The sequence below is a fragment of the Bacillus rossius genome, chromosome 2, assembly GCF_032445375.1.
Source record: "Bacillus rossius redtenbacheri isolate Brsri chromosome 2, Brsri_v3, whole genome shotgun sequence".
Lineage (NCBI taxonomy): Eukaryota > Metazoa > Arthropoda > Insecta > Phasmatodea > Bacillidae > Bacillus > Bacillus rossius.
The window spans coordinates 13,025,518-13,043,602 of NC_086331.1; the positions used below are offsets into that span (position 1 = coordinate 13,025,518).

At 36.2% G+C, this 18,085-nt stretch overlaps 1 protein-coding gene across 11 annotated transcripts in view; it reads right to left on the minus strand.

Annotated features, from left to right (window-relative positions):
- The window catches only part of LOC134529109 (sideroflexin-2), a 55,778-nt gene extending 39,633 nt beyond the window's left edge, over positions 1–16,145 (minus strand). For 2 of the 11 annotated variants that reach the window (XM_063362856.1, XM_063362849.1), the window contains exons 1-4: positions 14,197–14,438; positions 12,294–12,475; positions 10,771–10,941; positions 868–1,066 (exon numbers count right to left, since the gene is read on the minus strand). In XM_063362856.1, the coding sequence (XP_063218926.1) occupies positions 868–1,066; positions 10,771–10,941; positions 12,294–12,451 (528 nt within the window). In that variant the 5' untranslated portion in view covers positions 12,452–12,475; positions 14,197–14,438. Of the gene's footprint in view, positions 1–867; positions 1,067–10,770; positions 10,942–12,293; positions 12,476–13,330; positions 13,884–14,043; positions 14,548–15,636; positions 15,918–15,976 lie in introns of those variants that run through there. The other 9 variants (XM_063362853.1, XM_063362857.1, XM_063362850.1 and 6 more) reach the window with 9 other exon arrangements.
- Positions 16,146–18,085: the final 1,940 nt, after the last annotated feature.

Consider the following 18,085-nt stretch of genomic DNA (forward strand, 5'->3'; position numbering starts at 1 on the left):
CAGGTGGAATTCCATCATGACTGCTCGTATAATTTTAAATCCTATAAAAGGCTATTTGAAACACTATTTTACTGAAAGTTAGAAAAAAAACTGCATAATTAGAATTTGTACAAATATTGTTCATTCTTGTGTTTTCACTATGACATACAGTTAAACCCAGCAATAGCATATGTTCAAGAAAATATTACAAATTGAGCTTCACCAATGCTAGATCATTCAAAGAATGTATTTTCTTTATTGGAATAAACAATAAATTCACTACCTAAGACTTGTATTTTTATCCTGTTACAGGCATAGATGGTGTGAAATGTGTAGTGCATTGTAGTGCAGTGCGGGTCGTTACCACAACGCCGAAATACCATAACGCTGAATGTCAAAATTGACCACAACGCCGACAGCTATAAAACTGCTGTTTACCACAACGCCGAAACAACAACTGAATGAATTTGTGTGTGTTTCTTAAATGTACCTTAACACCGAAATACCACAATCAAACCTAACCTTACCTAACCTAACCTAACCTAGCGTAATATAACCTAACCTAACTTTACCCAGCCTATCCTAGCCTAACCTAGTCTAACCTAACCTAGTCTAACCTAACCTAACCTAACCTAACCTTTGTGGCAGTCCTGCAATGACATTTTTCGGCGTTAGTGTATTTCGGCGTTGTGGTAATTCGGCGTTGTGGTACACAGAAGTTTTCTAGCTGTCTGCGTTTGTGGTCAATTTGGCATTTCGGCGTTGTGGTGCGGCCCTGTTTAGTGCCATTACACCAGATGTACACAATCATAGTTCAGTGGAATTCGCATAGAGTCTGCAGCATATTCAGAAACAATAGATGGCTGAATGTAGTTTGAAGGCAGTTACCTGAAGGAAGGGACCAGCGGTTCTCTGCCAGTAGGACTTGCACCCCATGGCAGTAACAAGTGCAGCAGCAGTTGCAGATACGTAAGCCAGGCCCAGCTGAGCCGGTGTGGTGGGAGATTTGGCATTCCGGTTCGTGTAGTTTACGAGTGCGTTGAATGACTGATTCACCCACTGCCAAAACACTACTGCCGGCAAAGTCCTGGGAAAAATACCTTAATATTTCAGAATACCTACCTCCTTACTTAAAATAACACAAAAAGATGGGATATGAGCATCATCACAATACATATCAGTTCAATCTGTGCAATGACTAGAGACCTGCAAAATTCGCGGTTTCGATGGCCTTCAGAATAGACTGCACATACCCTTGCACACTCGGGCAAATAACGCAAGTTCGTTGGCTGCCGACTTGTAAGTCATCTCAGCTGGTTTGTCTGTGATTTGATTCTTCTTTGGTTGAGGGTTTATAACTAGTTGAGATTCGTCCAGATGAACAGTAAGCCAATAGCAAAATTATTTAAGAGGTATATGTGTTTGAATTCTAGCCTATCACCAAATGAATCCGCCAATTTTGCAGGTCTCTAGCAATGACATGAGATTCTGATATCACTTACTCATTCCATGTTCTACAATGAAGCACATTAAGTTGCAAACTCACTTTCGTTTGTGTTTAAAATACCTAAACAGTCTATCATTTTTGCTGGAAGAAGTTTCCTCCAAAATAATGATTGAAAATGTTGATTGATGTATGAATAAACTTAAACCTTAAGATAGCCACCTAGTCAGGAGTGTATTTGTGCTAGTGAAGCGGAGATGATAAAGCGACGCTCGCTGGCGCTTCTAGCGCTGTATCGCCTCTAAGCGCAGGGCTGTGGACTGTCATGCAGTCTTCTCGTTGTGCATGGGGCAACCATGATATTTGAGTGTTAATCATAACATTGTATGGCAGAGAAATTAAGATAAAAGTAGAACGCAAGTCCCTTGAGTGCTTTACAAAATCTGTACCTGGTGTTTCATGCCTGAACATTAGTCTGAAAACACGTGTTTTATTAGTCATTTCCACTCTTATAAAAATACAGTTTAAAAATAAAATACAAAAACAGAACTCATCCACCCTCAGCGTATTCTTAAATGCTTTTCGTAAACAGACACAGCTCGGATACCTCTAGCAGTTTTCAAATTGCGTGGTTTTTTTTCTGAAGCTCTGCACACTGTACATGTGTCCGGGTAGGCACGAGGCTGACATTAACCCCTTAACATATTAACCCGAGTATATTCGTTTTTTTACATTTGGCACGTAATTATTAACCCGAGTTTACTCGTCTCACTAACAAAAACGTGCGTCTGATTATATTATTTCGAGTTTTCACGAATGAGTTACATGAGCTCTCGCTAGATGTCGCGGTAGGTATTTTCAGCCTTTGAAACAGACTTCCAGTAGTTTTATGTTACCCACTAGATGTCAGGGCAGATTCGATCCATCACGGTAGCCTACTTACACGCGTTCGCCGTTTGTGTTTGAACAATTGTACATTAGATGTCTCTAATAGTACTATTATGAATTTATGATGTTCCCGCCAATGTTTATATATTTTAGCTGAGGTGTCAACATTACTGTAATGTGAATAATAGAAATTGTTCAAAATGAGTGATTCCGACAGTGAAGGAAGCGACGTGAGTGATCTTGATAAATCGGGATCTGATAGTAGCGACAATTATAATGACATTTCTAGCTCAGAAGAATCAGGTAGTGAAGAGATATCTGGCAGAATGTGGTGTGAGATAAACTGTAGTTTGCCAACTATCTCTCCTCCAAGATACCCATTTACAGGTAAACCAGGCGTCAATGTAAATGTAAATGTTGACGATAATTTTCTTCGTTATTTTCTCATATTTTTTGATAACGATTTGGCTGAACTCATAGCTACAGAAACGAACCGTTTTGCATCACAGTACATTCAAACTCATCCTCAAACAAAATGGAAACCAACAAACAAAGAGGAAATCTATGTTTTTCTTGCACTAGTTGTGGCTCAAAGCATAGTCAAAAAACGTACATATCAAATGTACTGGGCTAAGAACCCAATATTTGACACACCATTTTTTAGGAAAACCATGCCATTTCGCATATTTGTTCAGCTGAAACAGTTTCTTCATTTTGTGGATAATGAGTCATATGATGCAGCCACCCATCCAAACCCTAAACTGAACAAAATATGGCCTATATATATTCATTTGCAAAATAAATTTTCTGAACTTTACACTCCAGAAAAAGATGTCACAGTAGATCAGTAGATGAAAGCCTTATGTTATATAAAGGGCATCTAGGTTGGAAACAGAACTTACCTCTCAAAAGGGCGCGGTTCGGAATAAAGTCATTCATGTTATGTGAATCGTCAAGTGGATATGTATATTCCTTCGTAATTTACAACGGACGAGGAACCAATTTTGATGATGAATTTAAGGTTTGCCAATGTCATCACAAGTAGTTATGTCATTAGTGCAACCTCTTCTTGGGAAAGGTTATTGTGTCATTACTGACAATTTTTATACCTCACCACAGCTATCAGATATGTTGCTATCACATCGAACCGATTCTTATGGGACTGTGAAAACGACAAGAAAAGAAATGCCACCAGAATTGCGGAAACAAAAATTGCCGAAAGGCAGTGTCATGGCTTTCCAAAGAGGGAAACTATTGGCATTGAAGTGGATGGACAAAAAACCAGTCACAATGTTGTCTACAATCCACAATTCTGAAATGAAAAGTGTTACAATCTATGGACAACAGCACATAAAACCACAAGTTGTGTTAGATTACAACAGTACAATGGGAGGTGTGGACATTGTTGACCAGCGCACAACAGACTATGCAGTACCTAGAAAGAGGGGGAAAAATACTATAAGAAGATTTTTTTCCATTTAGTGGACCTAGCAATATGGAATTCATTTTTGTTATATTCAAAGTTGGGAGGGAAGCAGTCACATTTGGAGTGCAGTGAGGCTGTTGTCAAAAATTTGATTGAACAGTTTCACAAGCCAACAATGTCACCAGGACGAGGTAGGCCTGGAAAATCAACGAATCCACTGAGAATGACTGAACGTCACTTTCCAGCTACGATCCCGCCAACTGACAAAAAAAGCAATCCTACACGCCAGTGTGCAATGTGCAGCAGGGTGACAGATGCACGGGGGGAAAAAATACAGCGTGAAACACGGTACATGTGTGAAGACTGTGGTGTGCCACTGTGTGTAGTGCCGTGCTTCAGAGTTTATCATACAACAGCAGACATTTAGGCAGAAATTAGTTAGGCTTACAGTCAGAGTGAAATGCATTCAAGAATAACTTCACAAATGTCAATACAGACTCGTGACATTATTCAGCTACTGTATTCAAATAAACATTATTTTATTTATTGTGCTGTGAAAAAAAAAACTGAATGTCTCACATAAAAACTTTGTTTTTTGTAAAGAATGACATCCTTGACATTACAATGATTTTTTTGTGTATTTGTGAATGTTCAGCTATTGCAATTAGTGTACACTGTACAAACCTTGTGAGGTAAATTTTTGTACCAAGATCTATTCGGACTGACAACATTTACATATCATATGTACAATTTTGTTTTTCATGTTATTCAGGCAATTTTATAAAAGTAGATGTAATTTTGTAAAAGAAATATGGTATGTTGCAAAAGTTATTTCATTGGTTTCTATGTAAGCTTATACTATATCTGGCTAATGTTATAAATATTTTTAGTAATCTTAGTAAATATTAGCACTGACGAGTATACACGGGTTAGTAAACCAGTGTCCATTCAAAATGACATGATGGTGTGATAAACGTGAAATTTTAATGTATTTTGTGTGGTATGTCCATTTGCATATTGAATAGGTAAAATAGATTGCTGCATAAATGTGATTTTCAAATAACTACTTTTGAGAAATAATTCTAACCATGCTGAACATTACTAATGTTGTTATAATGACTTCCAATTTGTGTTAAATGTTTTTTATCTAAATATTTATCTATTTAATTATATTCCATAAATATTTATAATGTATTTACATATATTTCAACAATGACGAGTATACTCGGGTTAGTAAAACAGTGTGCATTAAAAATTACATAATTTTGTAAAAAATGTAAAAAGTATGTTTTACATGTGGTACGTTTATTTGCATATTAAAAACAATAGATTACTGCAAAAAAACCAATTTTAAAAATGTTTTTTTTAGACACATATATCTAGCCATAATATATATATGTTAAGGGGTTAATGTTGGTTTTTCAAACAAAAAAAAAAACCAAACATTGGTCTACTTTAGTTTGGGTTTGACAGCAAGCTCATTAGAGACCACAAAACACAATTCAACATAAAGGCAAATGTGGAATCAGCCATGGTCTATAGTAGGGCATTGCCTCGAGTGAATTCCGAAGGCATGAAAAACGGAAATTAGGATGGCTGGATTTAGATTTGAACCTGGGTCTTTTGGAATGCAAGTTCACTCTCTAGTATCGCTCCATATCAATTCTTCTTGCTATAAACATTTTCTACTAAATACTATGACCAACAAAAATATTTTCCATCAACATTTAAATACATTATAAAATAATAGTCTATACCATAACTTGGACTAAACAAATTACTTGTTCCACAGGATAAAAAGATTATATAAAAACTAACTTATCCAAAATTTTTATACTAAAGCCCATTATTGCCCTACACTCGCTAACACATCAAGAACACTGGGTCTCAATGCAAGCAAGTCGGTTTCATTCATGATAGCTAAATCTCTAGCACTACTCAAACACAGATGTGAAAAATTAACTACTCAAACTACACATTTCTGACAAAATGTTTTACTGACCTTGACACTGCACGGGGTGTGCTACGATTACACAGAATGTCAAAGATACGGGACTGGATGCTGCTGACATGTCCAAGGCATCCAGCCCATCCGAACATTATGAATAAATGTATTTTAATACCTATTATACGACAGAGCTCTGTGGCTACACAGTGTTTGTTCCAATCATTAGTGCTTTCTAGGCTGGTAAAAGAGAAGTGAAGACCGTCATGTCGGATGTCAGGTAAGATCGCATTTGACATAGTTGCATTATAGGCACAGTGCGCCCTACTCTTGCAGCAAATGTGGTAAGTAACAGCAGGATGGCAGGAATAAAGAAACTGCGCGTCAAAACAACTAGCAATATGGATGGTTATAAAAACCGGAAAGGTAACATAAATTATTGTACGGTTGGGTGTAGTAATGCTTACAGAAATACATTATCAGATATTTTGTTTTATTCATTTTCAAAGCGGAAAATTGAAGAGGAACAATGAAGGTTGTAGAATTAAGCTGTAAGCAACAAAAGTAAGTAGGCCTTAACTGCTTTATATATATGTATGTATGTATGTATGCCAAAGTTAAAAATTTATGTAGGCTTACACTAATAGGAAGTCCTTTAATTTACGCACAAACTAGGTGGATATTATGTTACTGACCCGAAAATAACATCTTTTATTTAAATTCATTCATAGTTTCTGTATCTGAGACAGTAAAGAGAAGACATGTGTAAAATAAACACATCTTTGATTTTAAATCATGCACAGCTTCTGCAGCTGAGATAGTAAAGGGAAGACATGTGAAAAATAAAACTGCAAATATTCTGAATATTTTGTAGGAGAAGTCATAAATTTCAGTGCTGTATCAAACATTTCTGTTTAAGAAAATAAACAGTTTTTAAAATTGTTTACTTTTACTGATGTCCCATACCGTTATACATTTTTTTACATATGGTCTGTGAACTTAGTGATAAAGTTTTGCAAATGCTTTTCCATCATTTCACGGATATATTTTCTAACGATGTAATGCACTTTTATTTTAATATTAATTTTGCGAAATTGCTATTTACAAATGGAATGTGATATATTATATTTAAGTTTTTATTTTAGTCTAAATGGTTCGACTTGGGAACCATTACCAGCACCCAAATATGCAGTGTTCATTTATTTCATTCGAAACAAAAGGTCTGGACACCCCAGAGATCCTGCATCCAACCGCAGTATATTTCCAAAAATTATAAAAAGAAGGCTGCCTCACTGCATGCTTCTGAGACGTATGAAAGAGCCGCAGAAAATGTTAAAAAACTGTAACAATGTAAGTATTATAAATTACGATATTTCAAGTGCTGTAACTAAGAAAAATGAAGTTGCGACACACAAACAGATGTAAATGAAGCCACTGGTTGTGATTTTTTTTCCTTCCACAATTAATGGGAATTAATTGTCTACTGAAGCATATGTTCCATTACATGCTTAGCTGAATTCTTATAAGAAATATTACGAAAAGATCTCAGAAACAAGTGACATGTTAAAAACAAGGATTTTAAGTAAACCCCTCAATAAACAATGAAACAAATTTGCAAGAATTAATGGGTGTGACATTTGTGGTTTTCAATCTATTGTTAACACTGCTACCTTTGAAACACAATAGTACTGCAAGATTGATCAAGAAAATTATATTTTAATTATATTTTAGTATTTTTAATGAAGATGAAAACTGGTTTTTCACATTCTGCTACGAGGGTGATTTCGTAATTCACCGTAAAACTACATGACACATTTTCACCACTACTTTGATGCTGCTAGCATCTGCAGTGGCTAATTATGTGTTTGGCGAAGAAAGGAACATATGTAGAAACAATGCCTGCAGTGTCAATAATATGGAAATTGTATGGAAAGTTAAGTTGAACAGCCACCTAATGTTGATCAAAAAATTTCTTTACTTTAATTACAATAAAATTTCTGATGGACTTTTTACCAAGTGGAATGGTAACCTTAAAATAATAATCTTATGGTGGCCGATCAAATGGCACATTCATAACAAATAATTATTGATTATTGACCCTTTTAGAAGGTGGCAATGAGGTCATGCTGACAAAGGTTTTCCAGGAATAAAAAAAAGCCTCCCCGACAAATATTGTTGTAACTTCATCATATCTCATGACGGAAAATTAACAACTGGAGAAGTGGAAACTACTAGCAGCATTAATAGTGTTCAAATTCATGTGAAGAGGTGCATTCGACGAATAAAAATCTTAAACGTTTTACACAAATCATTCATTGAACTGCTCCCATATGTTAATGACATTATTCATATTTGATGTGTTTTAGTAAATATGAAGTTTCCTATTTTTAAAAAATCTATATAGACAGCTTTTAACCATTGAATTAATACATGCTAAACTTTTACATGTATTAAATAAACATGAATATTATATTGCTAAAGATAAGTTAGATAAAAAGAAAAAAAACTAAGCTACACAAAAACAGATAAACAAACAGTAACACACACAATCTGCAATGAATGACATTTGTTATAATAATGTATATTTCTTTGATATAAACTGAAACAAGTGTAGTTAGTAAAATGTCTATATTTTATCAATGCAATTCTCAACATACGATAAGTCCTGAGCTGGCTAAAAATAACCTAACCCAATTAGAGTACATGTTCCCTTTCATAAAAGCACTGCAGCAGAACAAAAATTCTGAGTTTCAAAATTAATTTTTGTCACCTGAATTCAGGTAGAAAAACCAATTAACAAAAAATGTTTGAAAACGTTTTGGAATTTTTTCTTCATCAAATCAGTTGCTGAATAAACTCCAAATGCACTGCAATAGGTTTTTCACACACTAAAAAATATTGTTCATCACCTGAACAAAGAAATTATTGTCCGACGACACCAAACAGAAGAAACTATTGCAGAGGAAACTGTCAATGAAAACGTTCCACAGTTAACTTGTAACTGGGTTCTCCCAGAGATCTTCAGTTCCTGGAGGCAACTGCCACATGGGCACACCCATGCTGGCGTTGATCGAAAATGCCGTTGCCCATGGTCGAGATACCTCGAGACCTCAAACCAGAGCCGGATTTAGGGGAGGGCAACCGAGCGAAAGCCCCGGGGCCTCCACAAACGGAGGGCCCCACAAATCCTTTGATATTCTTTTTTCGCTGTTTTACCTTTACCTACAGTACTTTGTACATACATGATTATATTATTGTTAAATATTAACAGAAATATTCATTAACACTAAAATTTAATTTCATATAATTCTTGTCTCCGATTATATTTGTGTATGTTTTTTTTTAAATACTAAGAGAATCTACTTGATTTCACAGTAAATTATTTATTGGAAAACTCTACAGAAAAAAATTGTTCGTTTTATTTGTAAAATAATTTGGGGCCAGGGGGCCTCCGCTCCTCTGTTGCCCCGAGGCCTCCAGACCTCTAAATCCGGCCCTGCCTCAAACCCCCAAAAGAAGGTCGAAAAAGCACCACAGCCCAGACTGAGCGACACCCAACCTACCAGTTCACCCACAGAGCGGCGATCAACAAAATGTGGCTGAACTGCTCCACAGGACAAGTATTTGTACAACATTCTAGAACATCACTGCATGTGAAACCACATGTACTCCCTTACAAACATAAAAAAAGATCACAATTAATCTTCCAAAATGCAAATGAACGCTAAGAAAAATAGAAAATGAAAATATTTGTGTCAAAACATATAGTAAATGTTAAAAAAAATAGGCTTGATTACCATAAAACTATCCTTAAAACAAATAATCTATTAAAAAATATTACTTTAAATTCAAACTTGATTTCACATTTAATTTATATTTTACCATTAAAAACAAATTATCAACTTTGTAAATAACTCTTCATAAACTTAACATCCCCTTTCTAGAAAAAGGACTGTTCCAAAATTTTAGCGGCCAAATGAAAATAAATACACTCTTTAGATACAATACTGATGCTGTATTGTAAATAGTTTGGATAAATACTATTAATTAGTCAGATAATATAGTAAACATTTGTTCATTCTATCATATTGTGTTACTTCAATGACTTATATTTAAAGGAAGAGTATTTTGAAAAAACTAACATTTTCAATTTAAATGTACGAAGAAATTACATTGTTTTCAGTAGGGACGAAAAGAGCTTCAACAAACTTTAAATATTGAAAAAGGTATATTGAAAAATTAATTCTGTGTGTCTGAGTACGAGTGCACTGTTAAAAAATCAAATTATAGAGCTAATGTGTTTATAACCCAAAACCTGGAGAGAGTTATTGTAAACATCCACAAACTAGATTTCAAACTTCTTATGATAACTGGTGACTGCATTCATCGGAGTCTTCGATTCTTCCATGATGAAGTGACAGAAAACCTAACATCACTACCTATTAAGGGATGGGGACATTAACTCAAAACCTATTTCTGCACTGAATAATTACACAATGGCTAAGGAAGCCTTTAATTACATTTAGTCATAATAAGTATTGATGGTTACATGAACAATATCATGCTGACACTGAACTGATTAAAAGTTAACAATTAGAATAAAACTGAAGAAGATAGGTCTGATTACAAGAGAGAAAATTAATTCAACAAAACGAAAAAAAAAAAAAAAAAATTGATCATTAACTTAGCAGGTTTAAAAATAAAATAAACATGTGGAGCACTGAGTCGCCACAGCAGACAACATGTTACTTAGTCAGTGGCTAGGTCCAGTGGCGTAGCCAGGATTTGTGTATGGGGGGTGTTAAGAAGCATGCCCCCCCCCCCCCCCCCGTATTAAAGCGGGGGGTCCGGGGGTCCTCCCCCGGGAAAATTTGGATTTTAAGGTGTAAAATAGTGCTATTTTAGCAGTTATCGGTACTTAAATTTAAATATTGTAATGGTAAAAATTTTATTAATTTTAATATGAAATTTGTTTGAGTGATGAATAAGAAATTAATTAAAGATTTGGTGCTAAGGGTGGAGGGGGGGGGGGGTTGAACCCCTAAACCCCCCCCCCTGGCTACGCCCCTGGCTAGGTCTAGACCTCACCTGTAAAACTGCAGCATAGCCCCAGTTACCGCCATGCCTCCGGGCACCTGGAAGGACATGCGGCCAAACACGTTCTGCTTCTCGCCGCTGTCCGGATGGAACGAACTTTCGTACAACTTCTTGGCATAAATGATTTGCTCCTGTGTTGTGCCTGGAGGTTCCTTGCCCAGCCTGTCACGAACATTACACACTTTTGTTAAATATTTTATCCCACCTGAGCTCGAATTATATCACTTTGGCACGTAGGCATCTACCATTTATGAACCTTTATTATATGTTAGCGTAAAACCAACTGCATTGAACATTTATCTTTTAAGTAACAAATTTCTTCAATAAAAAAGCAACAAATATAAAACATTCCACATGTATTATGAAATGTGTATCAGAATGCAGCGTCTAGGACTGATTCAACGCATTAGCTAGTGGTGCAGTTGCATAATTGAGAACCTAATGAAGCGAGAGCATGTTAGAACATTGTTTGTGTTTATTATGAAGAGAAAACACAGTAATTGTTTCTGTTTTTTTAAACTACCCAAACAGTGAAAAAAATTATTTTTATTCTCTCAAATTACTTTATGATGAAGTTATCAGTTTATCTGTATCAAATTCTTTTCTTAAAATACCTAACTGATAAAACAACACAAGTACAATGGTACACGAACCAGTGTTTCGCACAGTTACACTGAACTCCATTGACTAATTCTCATGCATGAGGTTGCATTCAATAAATCCATTTCATTAATAACAGTTCTCATTCAAATGAACATTTTCTCAAGTTATTCTCTAATATTTACAGAACTGTTTCTACAGTGTGTAATACTGAGTAGAATGTCAAAATCAAGTAACTTTCTTCCCATCATGTTTGGTATAAAAATAGTGCATGGAATACATAAAAATGTTATATTTTGTTTGTTCTAACAAATATATTAATTAAAACCCAATGTTTTTTTATTTGTCTGGTTACTACAGTGAAACTGTTTTACCCACATTTTTGAACGAAACTTTGTACATATTTGAACAGTTCCTAGCCAGTGCACATAATTTTTAAAGCAATAAACCTTTTTGCTTGGCATTTTTTGATATCATTACTTTTATAAAATAAGATACACATTCTATATATAGCAAAGAAAATTTTTAATTAACACTAAGTTGTGAACGACTAGTGGTATGCATTTCACAGTGTATGTGTATTTTACAAGCCTACGTAAAAATTCTTTCATCCGGCATTCTACGGTTTATCATATTCTGCAATTTGCACCAATCGAGTCATTAGCATTCACATTTTTTTTGGGTAGATTTCAGCTATATTGACTTTTGCCACCAGCTCACAATACTGCGCTGTCAGCGTGTTTAGTTTCCTCAGAGTCGATTTTCATTCGAGTACAGTGTTTCTTGTTTTCTAGCAGGTTACATTTCACTTTTTCACATTTGGCATGCCCATTAAAACTGTATTATGTTAGATGATCCGGCAAGGTGGTGGTTCCTATGTGACGGATAAAATACCTTTCACAATAATGACTTACCTGTACTGCTCTATCAAAACTTTAGCCTGATCCAGCATCTCTTCTGAAACTATGCATGTTCGAGGGTCTGTGACCCAAAAGAAGTGTTTCAGTCTGCCCAAGAACGTGCTCTGATCCCAGAGAGACTTGTCCACATCAAGCCTGCTCAACCCAGTCATCTTCGTCACTGGTCGCTGCTAACACTGAATCAACACAATCCACGATTGCCACATACTACGGTCATGGTATAGCATACAACTTTAAGTCACAAATACTCCTGAAACAATTCAAAACTGAAGACATCAGCTCAATTATTTCACAGTTATAAAAACCTGTTTGTACACTGTGTGAGTTGGTGAAAAATTAAAAATTTATTTTTGATGGATATTTGTACATTATTAGAGCAATGTATTTCCTGCATTAGAAAGTTTCATTTAAAGAGACTGTGGTGGTGGTACAGTCAGGTCACTTGTGTCCCACCAAGGTGGCCGTGTTTCATTCCTGGCTGGCACGACTCAAGTTGTCCGCAGGTGGGAAACATGGCAGACGTTGCAGCTTACCCAGGGTACTCAAATCCTCCCCTCCCCTCCCCTACCTGGTGCATTCCACCAATCCTGGCACCAGAGCTGTGGCTTGTGCCTCTGGCAAGACAGTCTGCTCCGACGAGGTCCAGTGGTCAACATGCATAAACGATGGAGCCCAAGTTTACGTCCCCACGTCCAATGTACAGGGAATTTTACCTTTCACTTTCATATCACAGAAGGCCATTACTCCCAAAGGACATGATTGACGTGATGAATGTTTTCATACAGGCTATGGATGTTTAGAAGCCCAATACAACACAACTTCTGTAGTGCCTCCGGGAGAAACCTCGGGAAAAGTCATGGTGAGCAAGACAACGGCACACAGCCAGAACACAAGCTAACCAAAGCACAATTTTAACTGTGGAGGCCAAAACGGGAAATTAGAAAAAAAAAATACCTAATTCCAACTTCAAATGAGGTGCGGCCACAATATACCAGCAACAAAACTCAAGTTAATAGACTGCCATGACTCACCTGAAGAACCTTCCTGGGACACTCTTTGACTCGTAAATACTTCATTAGACGATGATCAAATGCAAACCAAGGCTCTTACGCTCTCCCCTTTTCATACCCAAAAAACTAAAGCACACGTGCAAAGATCAGGGGAGGGGCGTTAAAATAAGGAATAGAGGGAACGCAAGATAGGTTGGAGTGGGGGCAGAGGGGAAAGTAGGGAAGGGACTACAATAGGGGAAGGAGAGACAGAGACCGAACCACAGCGATGTCTTCTGAAAGTTGTGAGGATCAATCCGCATACACATTTTGACTATTTATTTATACTTAAGGCTAGCCTTATTTCCAAACAATAAAATAGAATTTGATAACGGCACATGAGCGCTAAAACCTTTGCCATATGAAGCATGCTGTTACAAGTTATATTTTTCAACCAATCATCTGCTTCATTCGTATTGACTTTGTGAGGCTGATCCGTCTGTACACAATTTCCCTCATTCGAGGCACGGAAAATAAAAAAATGGTCACGTTAATTGCATGCATTGCAATGTAAGCTATAAGCAGTGATTTCTCAGAAACAAGTAAGAATTCAGAAATGCTGTTTTAAGGGTAAATACAGGTACATCTCTAGTGTTAAATTATATTTATATATATATATATATATATATATATATATATATTCGAAATTTTCTTTTTTCTTTATATAAAAGCCAATCTGTAAGAATATTACTAACTGAAGGCTTCCCATCAAATCAGACTGAGAGCTCAAGAACACTCAGTCCGAATCCGAACTCCAGTGTGTGGGAACGTCTCGCCAGTCCATCCATCCATCCATCAGTTAAGTGTGGTGACAGATATATTTGGTTACTTTGCTATATTTATCTTACTAAAAGTGCAACTGCAATTGCAACGTCCAAAGATTCGTCCATACTCTGCGACGAAACGATACATCCAACAGCAACAGCAATCACTGTACTGATCGGTGTGGGGGAAGGCTTCAGGTCGGTTTGGACTGTTAGGTCCGAACTGAGCACCTGGACTTATATGTGCAAAGGACCTAAATTCAATCTAAACTGTCAGTTCGGGCTAAGCAGTTCGAACCAAGAGCTGAACTAATGTGAGCCTCAACACTCACCTCACGAGTCGTGTAAATACAGAATTCTAAATAGTAAACATCATAGAGGTTACAGGCTTGGATTTATTTATTTTTTTTTTTTTTTTACCGCACCATTTAGAAGAAGGAGGGGGGGGAGGGTAAAGTGGCCAACAGCTCGTAGTCCAAGGCTATAGTTTTATTTTTGTCTTTTTTGCCTTTGAGGCCCTGTCACACTGTCAAATATATTGTATCCAATAAATTGGACAACAAAATTTGAAGGGTGATAATGGATGAAATACGTCTTCAAATATATTGTATTCAATATTATTTGACGAGCAATGTAAAATATATTTGAAGTCATTTCACACTATCAATTTTCTTTGAGTGAGCTCGTTTTACCAAACATTCTGTAGAGAACTGTAAATGACAGTATTTAGAATCAAAAACAAATTTTGGGTCAAGGAACACTGGCTTTTTTAAGTAGGTTATATTCCAATTTAGGTATATTGTGATCATACACAGTTTAAAATTTACGTTTTCCAGTTGTTTGCAATGCCTGCATTAAGAGCATCAAAGTGTTTCAAAAGCTGTAGCTGTAATTGCATTTGTAGCAAGTCTCAGTAAACTAGAAGAGAAATCTAAGAAAAGGAAACGCAGATGGTGGACGAGACAGTGGATACTTTCCCGGCAAACAAATGGTGTTTTACCCCTTTTTGTCATGAACTTCGATACGAAGATGCCGATTCATTTCCGAACTATGTAATAATGGATTCTGAAAGTTTTGATCTTCTTCATTCAATTGTGGAGTCTCGCATTGCAAAGAAGGATACTCATTTGTGCCAGTCTATACCAGCAAAGCAGAGGCTGGCAGTTCATTAAGATTTTTGGCGACAGGGGAATCATTTAAGTTCTCTACAAGTATTCCACACAACACCATCTCAAAATTTTTACCTGAAATTTGTAGTGCAATTTATAGTGCTCTTCAAAAACTATATTTAAAGGTATGTTTTGTAAGGATAAAACATATAATTAAAGGTAAATATGCAAGTAGGCATATCCCTTCTCATTCCCGCTTATTTTCTCACCCAACTAGCTGCTGTTGTATGGACACTTTCACTTGTATTTCATCAAAATTGTTCCTATACTTTAAAGTGAATGTGTTAATTTTTGCTGTGTTTAGAAATTGGCAATTTTGTTTTATTTTGAATTAAGTGTATTTACTGTTACAAACCTCAACCTGATGAGCCTTTAAGCTAACTTCACCTCAGTCACATTATCTTTTTAAAATAATTTTTTAACGAGATATTAGACCAGGTATGCTTGTTTCGTACAGCCTGGGAAGTATAGGCTTACTGACAAGGATCTGCTACACAAATATTTACATTCACGAAAAATGGTATTACTTTCAAAACTTAAATAATAATAATTGGACACGTAGGCAGAATTTTAATATTTCTAGGCCTTTCTTGCAAATCACCAGAGCTACTTGCTTACTCAGAGATGCTGCTTTAACATAAGTCAGTACCATCTATTTTCAGGAAATTATGCAGAAAATTCCTGACAATACTTACAGAGTAGCAGCTATTGTGAAATAAGGAGAACAATGACTTATAAGAAAGATTGATTGGGTAAGCCAAAATAATTTTAGTTACATTAAGTCTCTGAATTGAGATATTTTAAAATTTATTTTAGGTGTTATTAATTTGGATTTGTAGGTAAAAGTTCCGAAATGCATATCCTAAGGTTTGTTTGACTCGAGGTCTCTCGTGCTCCTCGGGAGTTGAAAGAGTTGAGAGCAAGTTGACCTGAGGGCAAAAAGAGTCGGTAACTTTTAATACACGAAGAAAACGCGATTTGTTGTAAAACAATGATGGCGGAAAATATAGCAGACATCGTGAGAAATTTGTTTGGAAATGGAAGGTTCATCTGAAGATGAAGTAGCTATTGATTTACCATATATTGGACTACAAATTATGAGAGAGCTTGATAAAGGTAAAAAAAAATATATAATTATTGCTTTTTGACTTTAAACCGCCTGTGGTATGCATAAGCTAACCTGTACTAGGAAACTATTGCAAATCTTTTGATTGTTAAATAAAGGACGCCGAATAAGTTATATTGTAATGTTTTTCCGTTTCAATGTCGTCATCTATTAAAATATTACCGTCATCACCAAATGTAGCTTGATAACATATTAACTCCATCGTCAAAGTCGCGCCAAAACAACCAGCAGACGACTTGCCCTCGCAACTCTTCCTCGAGAGGAGGAGCATCGAGAGCATGACCTGAGTGACCTGAGAGCAACTTGCCCCCACGAATAAAACGACCATCCACAATACTAGGTTTGTTTGACTCGAGGTCTCTTTTTGACCTGTCAACTCTCGGGGCACCCTTTTCCGGAAGCAGTTGGTGGATGGTCGTTTTACTCACGGGGGCAAGTTGCTCTCAGGTCACTCAGGTCATGCTCTCGATGCTCCTCCTCTCGAGGAAGAGTTGCGAGGGCAAGTCGTCTGCTGGTTGTTTTGGCGCGACTTTGATGATGGAGTCAATATGTTATCAAGCTACATTTGGTGATGACGGTAATATTTTAATAGATGACGACATTGAAGCGGAAAAAATTTTCAATATAACTTATTTGGCGTCCTTTATTTAGCAATCACAAGATTTGCAATCGTTTCCTAGTACAGGTTAGCTTATGCATACCACAGGTGGTTTAAAGTCAAAATTCAATATTTATATTTTTTACCTTCATCATGCTCTCTCATAATTTGTAGTCCAATATATGGTAAATCAATAGCAGCTTCATCTTCAGATGAATCTTCATTTCCAAACAAATTTCTCAGGATGTCTGCTATATTTTCCGCCATCATTGTTTTACAACAAATCGCGTTTTCTTCGTGTATTAAAAGTTACCGACTCTTTTTGCCCTCAGGTCAACTTGCTCCCAACTCTTTCAACTCCCGAGGAGCACGAGAGACCTCGAGTCAAACAAACCTACTGCTTCCGGAAAAGGGCGCCCCGAGAGTTGACAGGTCAAAAAGAGACCTTGAGTCAAACAAACCTCTAGTTTTGATACCTCATTCCTGATGGCACATTTTGTACGCAATGCTTGCTGTTTTAATTTAGTGTATCAACAATACCTGAACATAAGCAAAACTGGTATAGCAGTCAAATAATGATCGTAAGTTGAATATATGTTTTCTGGTTTAAGGACCATAATATTCCAAAACTACCGTAACTTCTTTTAGTCAAATATATTAACCTGCACTTCCGTAGATACAGATTCAATTGGAGGAAAATATACAATAACAATTACATATTCCAGCAGGAAATAAAATAGTATTAATTCAATTACTGCATTTATTTCCCATTCGCCATTGCTGATATTTAAACTATTACACTTCGGAAACGGAAACAAAAGCGGCCGCTTTATTTTAGAATACTCTGATTGGCTGATCCCATCCAACATCCAACATATTTTAGAACCAGTCCTATACGTAAAATATTTGAAGGAAACTCTAGACATTCAATCTCTCAAATAAACATGGCTGCGATAGTGACGTTTAACGTGACGTCACAACCCTCAAAGATATTGTATCCAACATATTGGAAGGTGTTGGAAGCTAAAATTTGACAGTGTGACAGGGCCTTACCAATCTAATATCCGCATGTAAATTTTA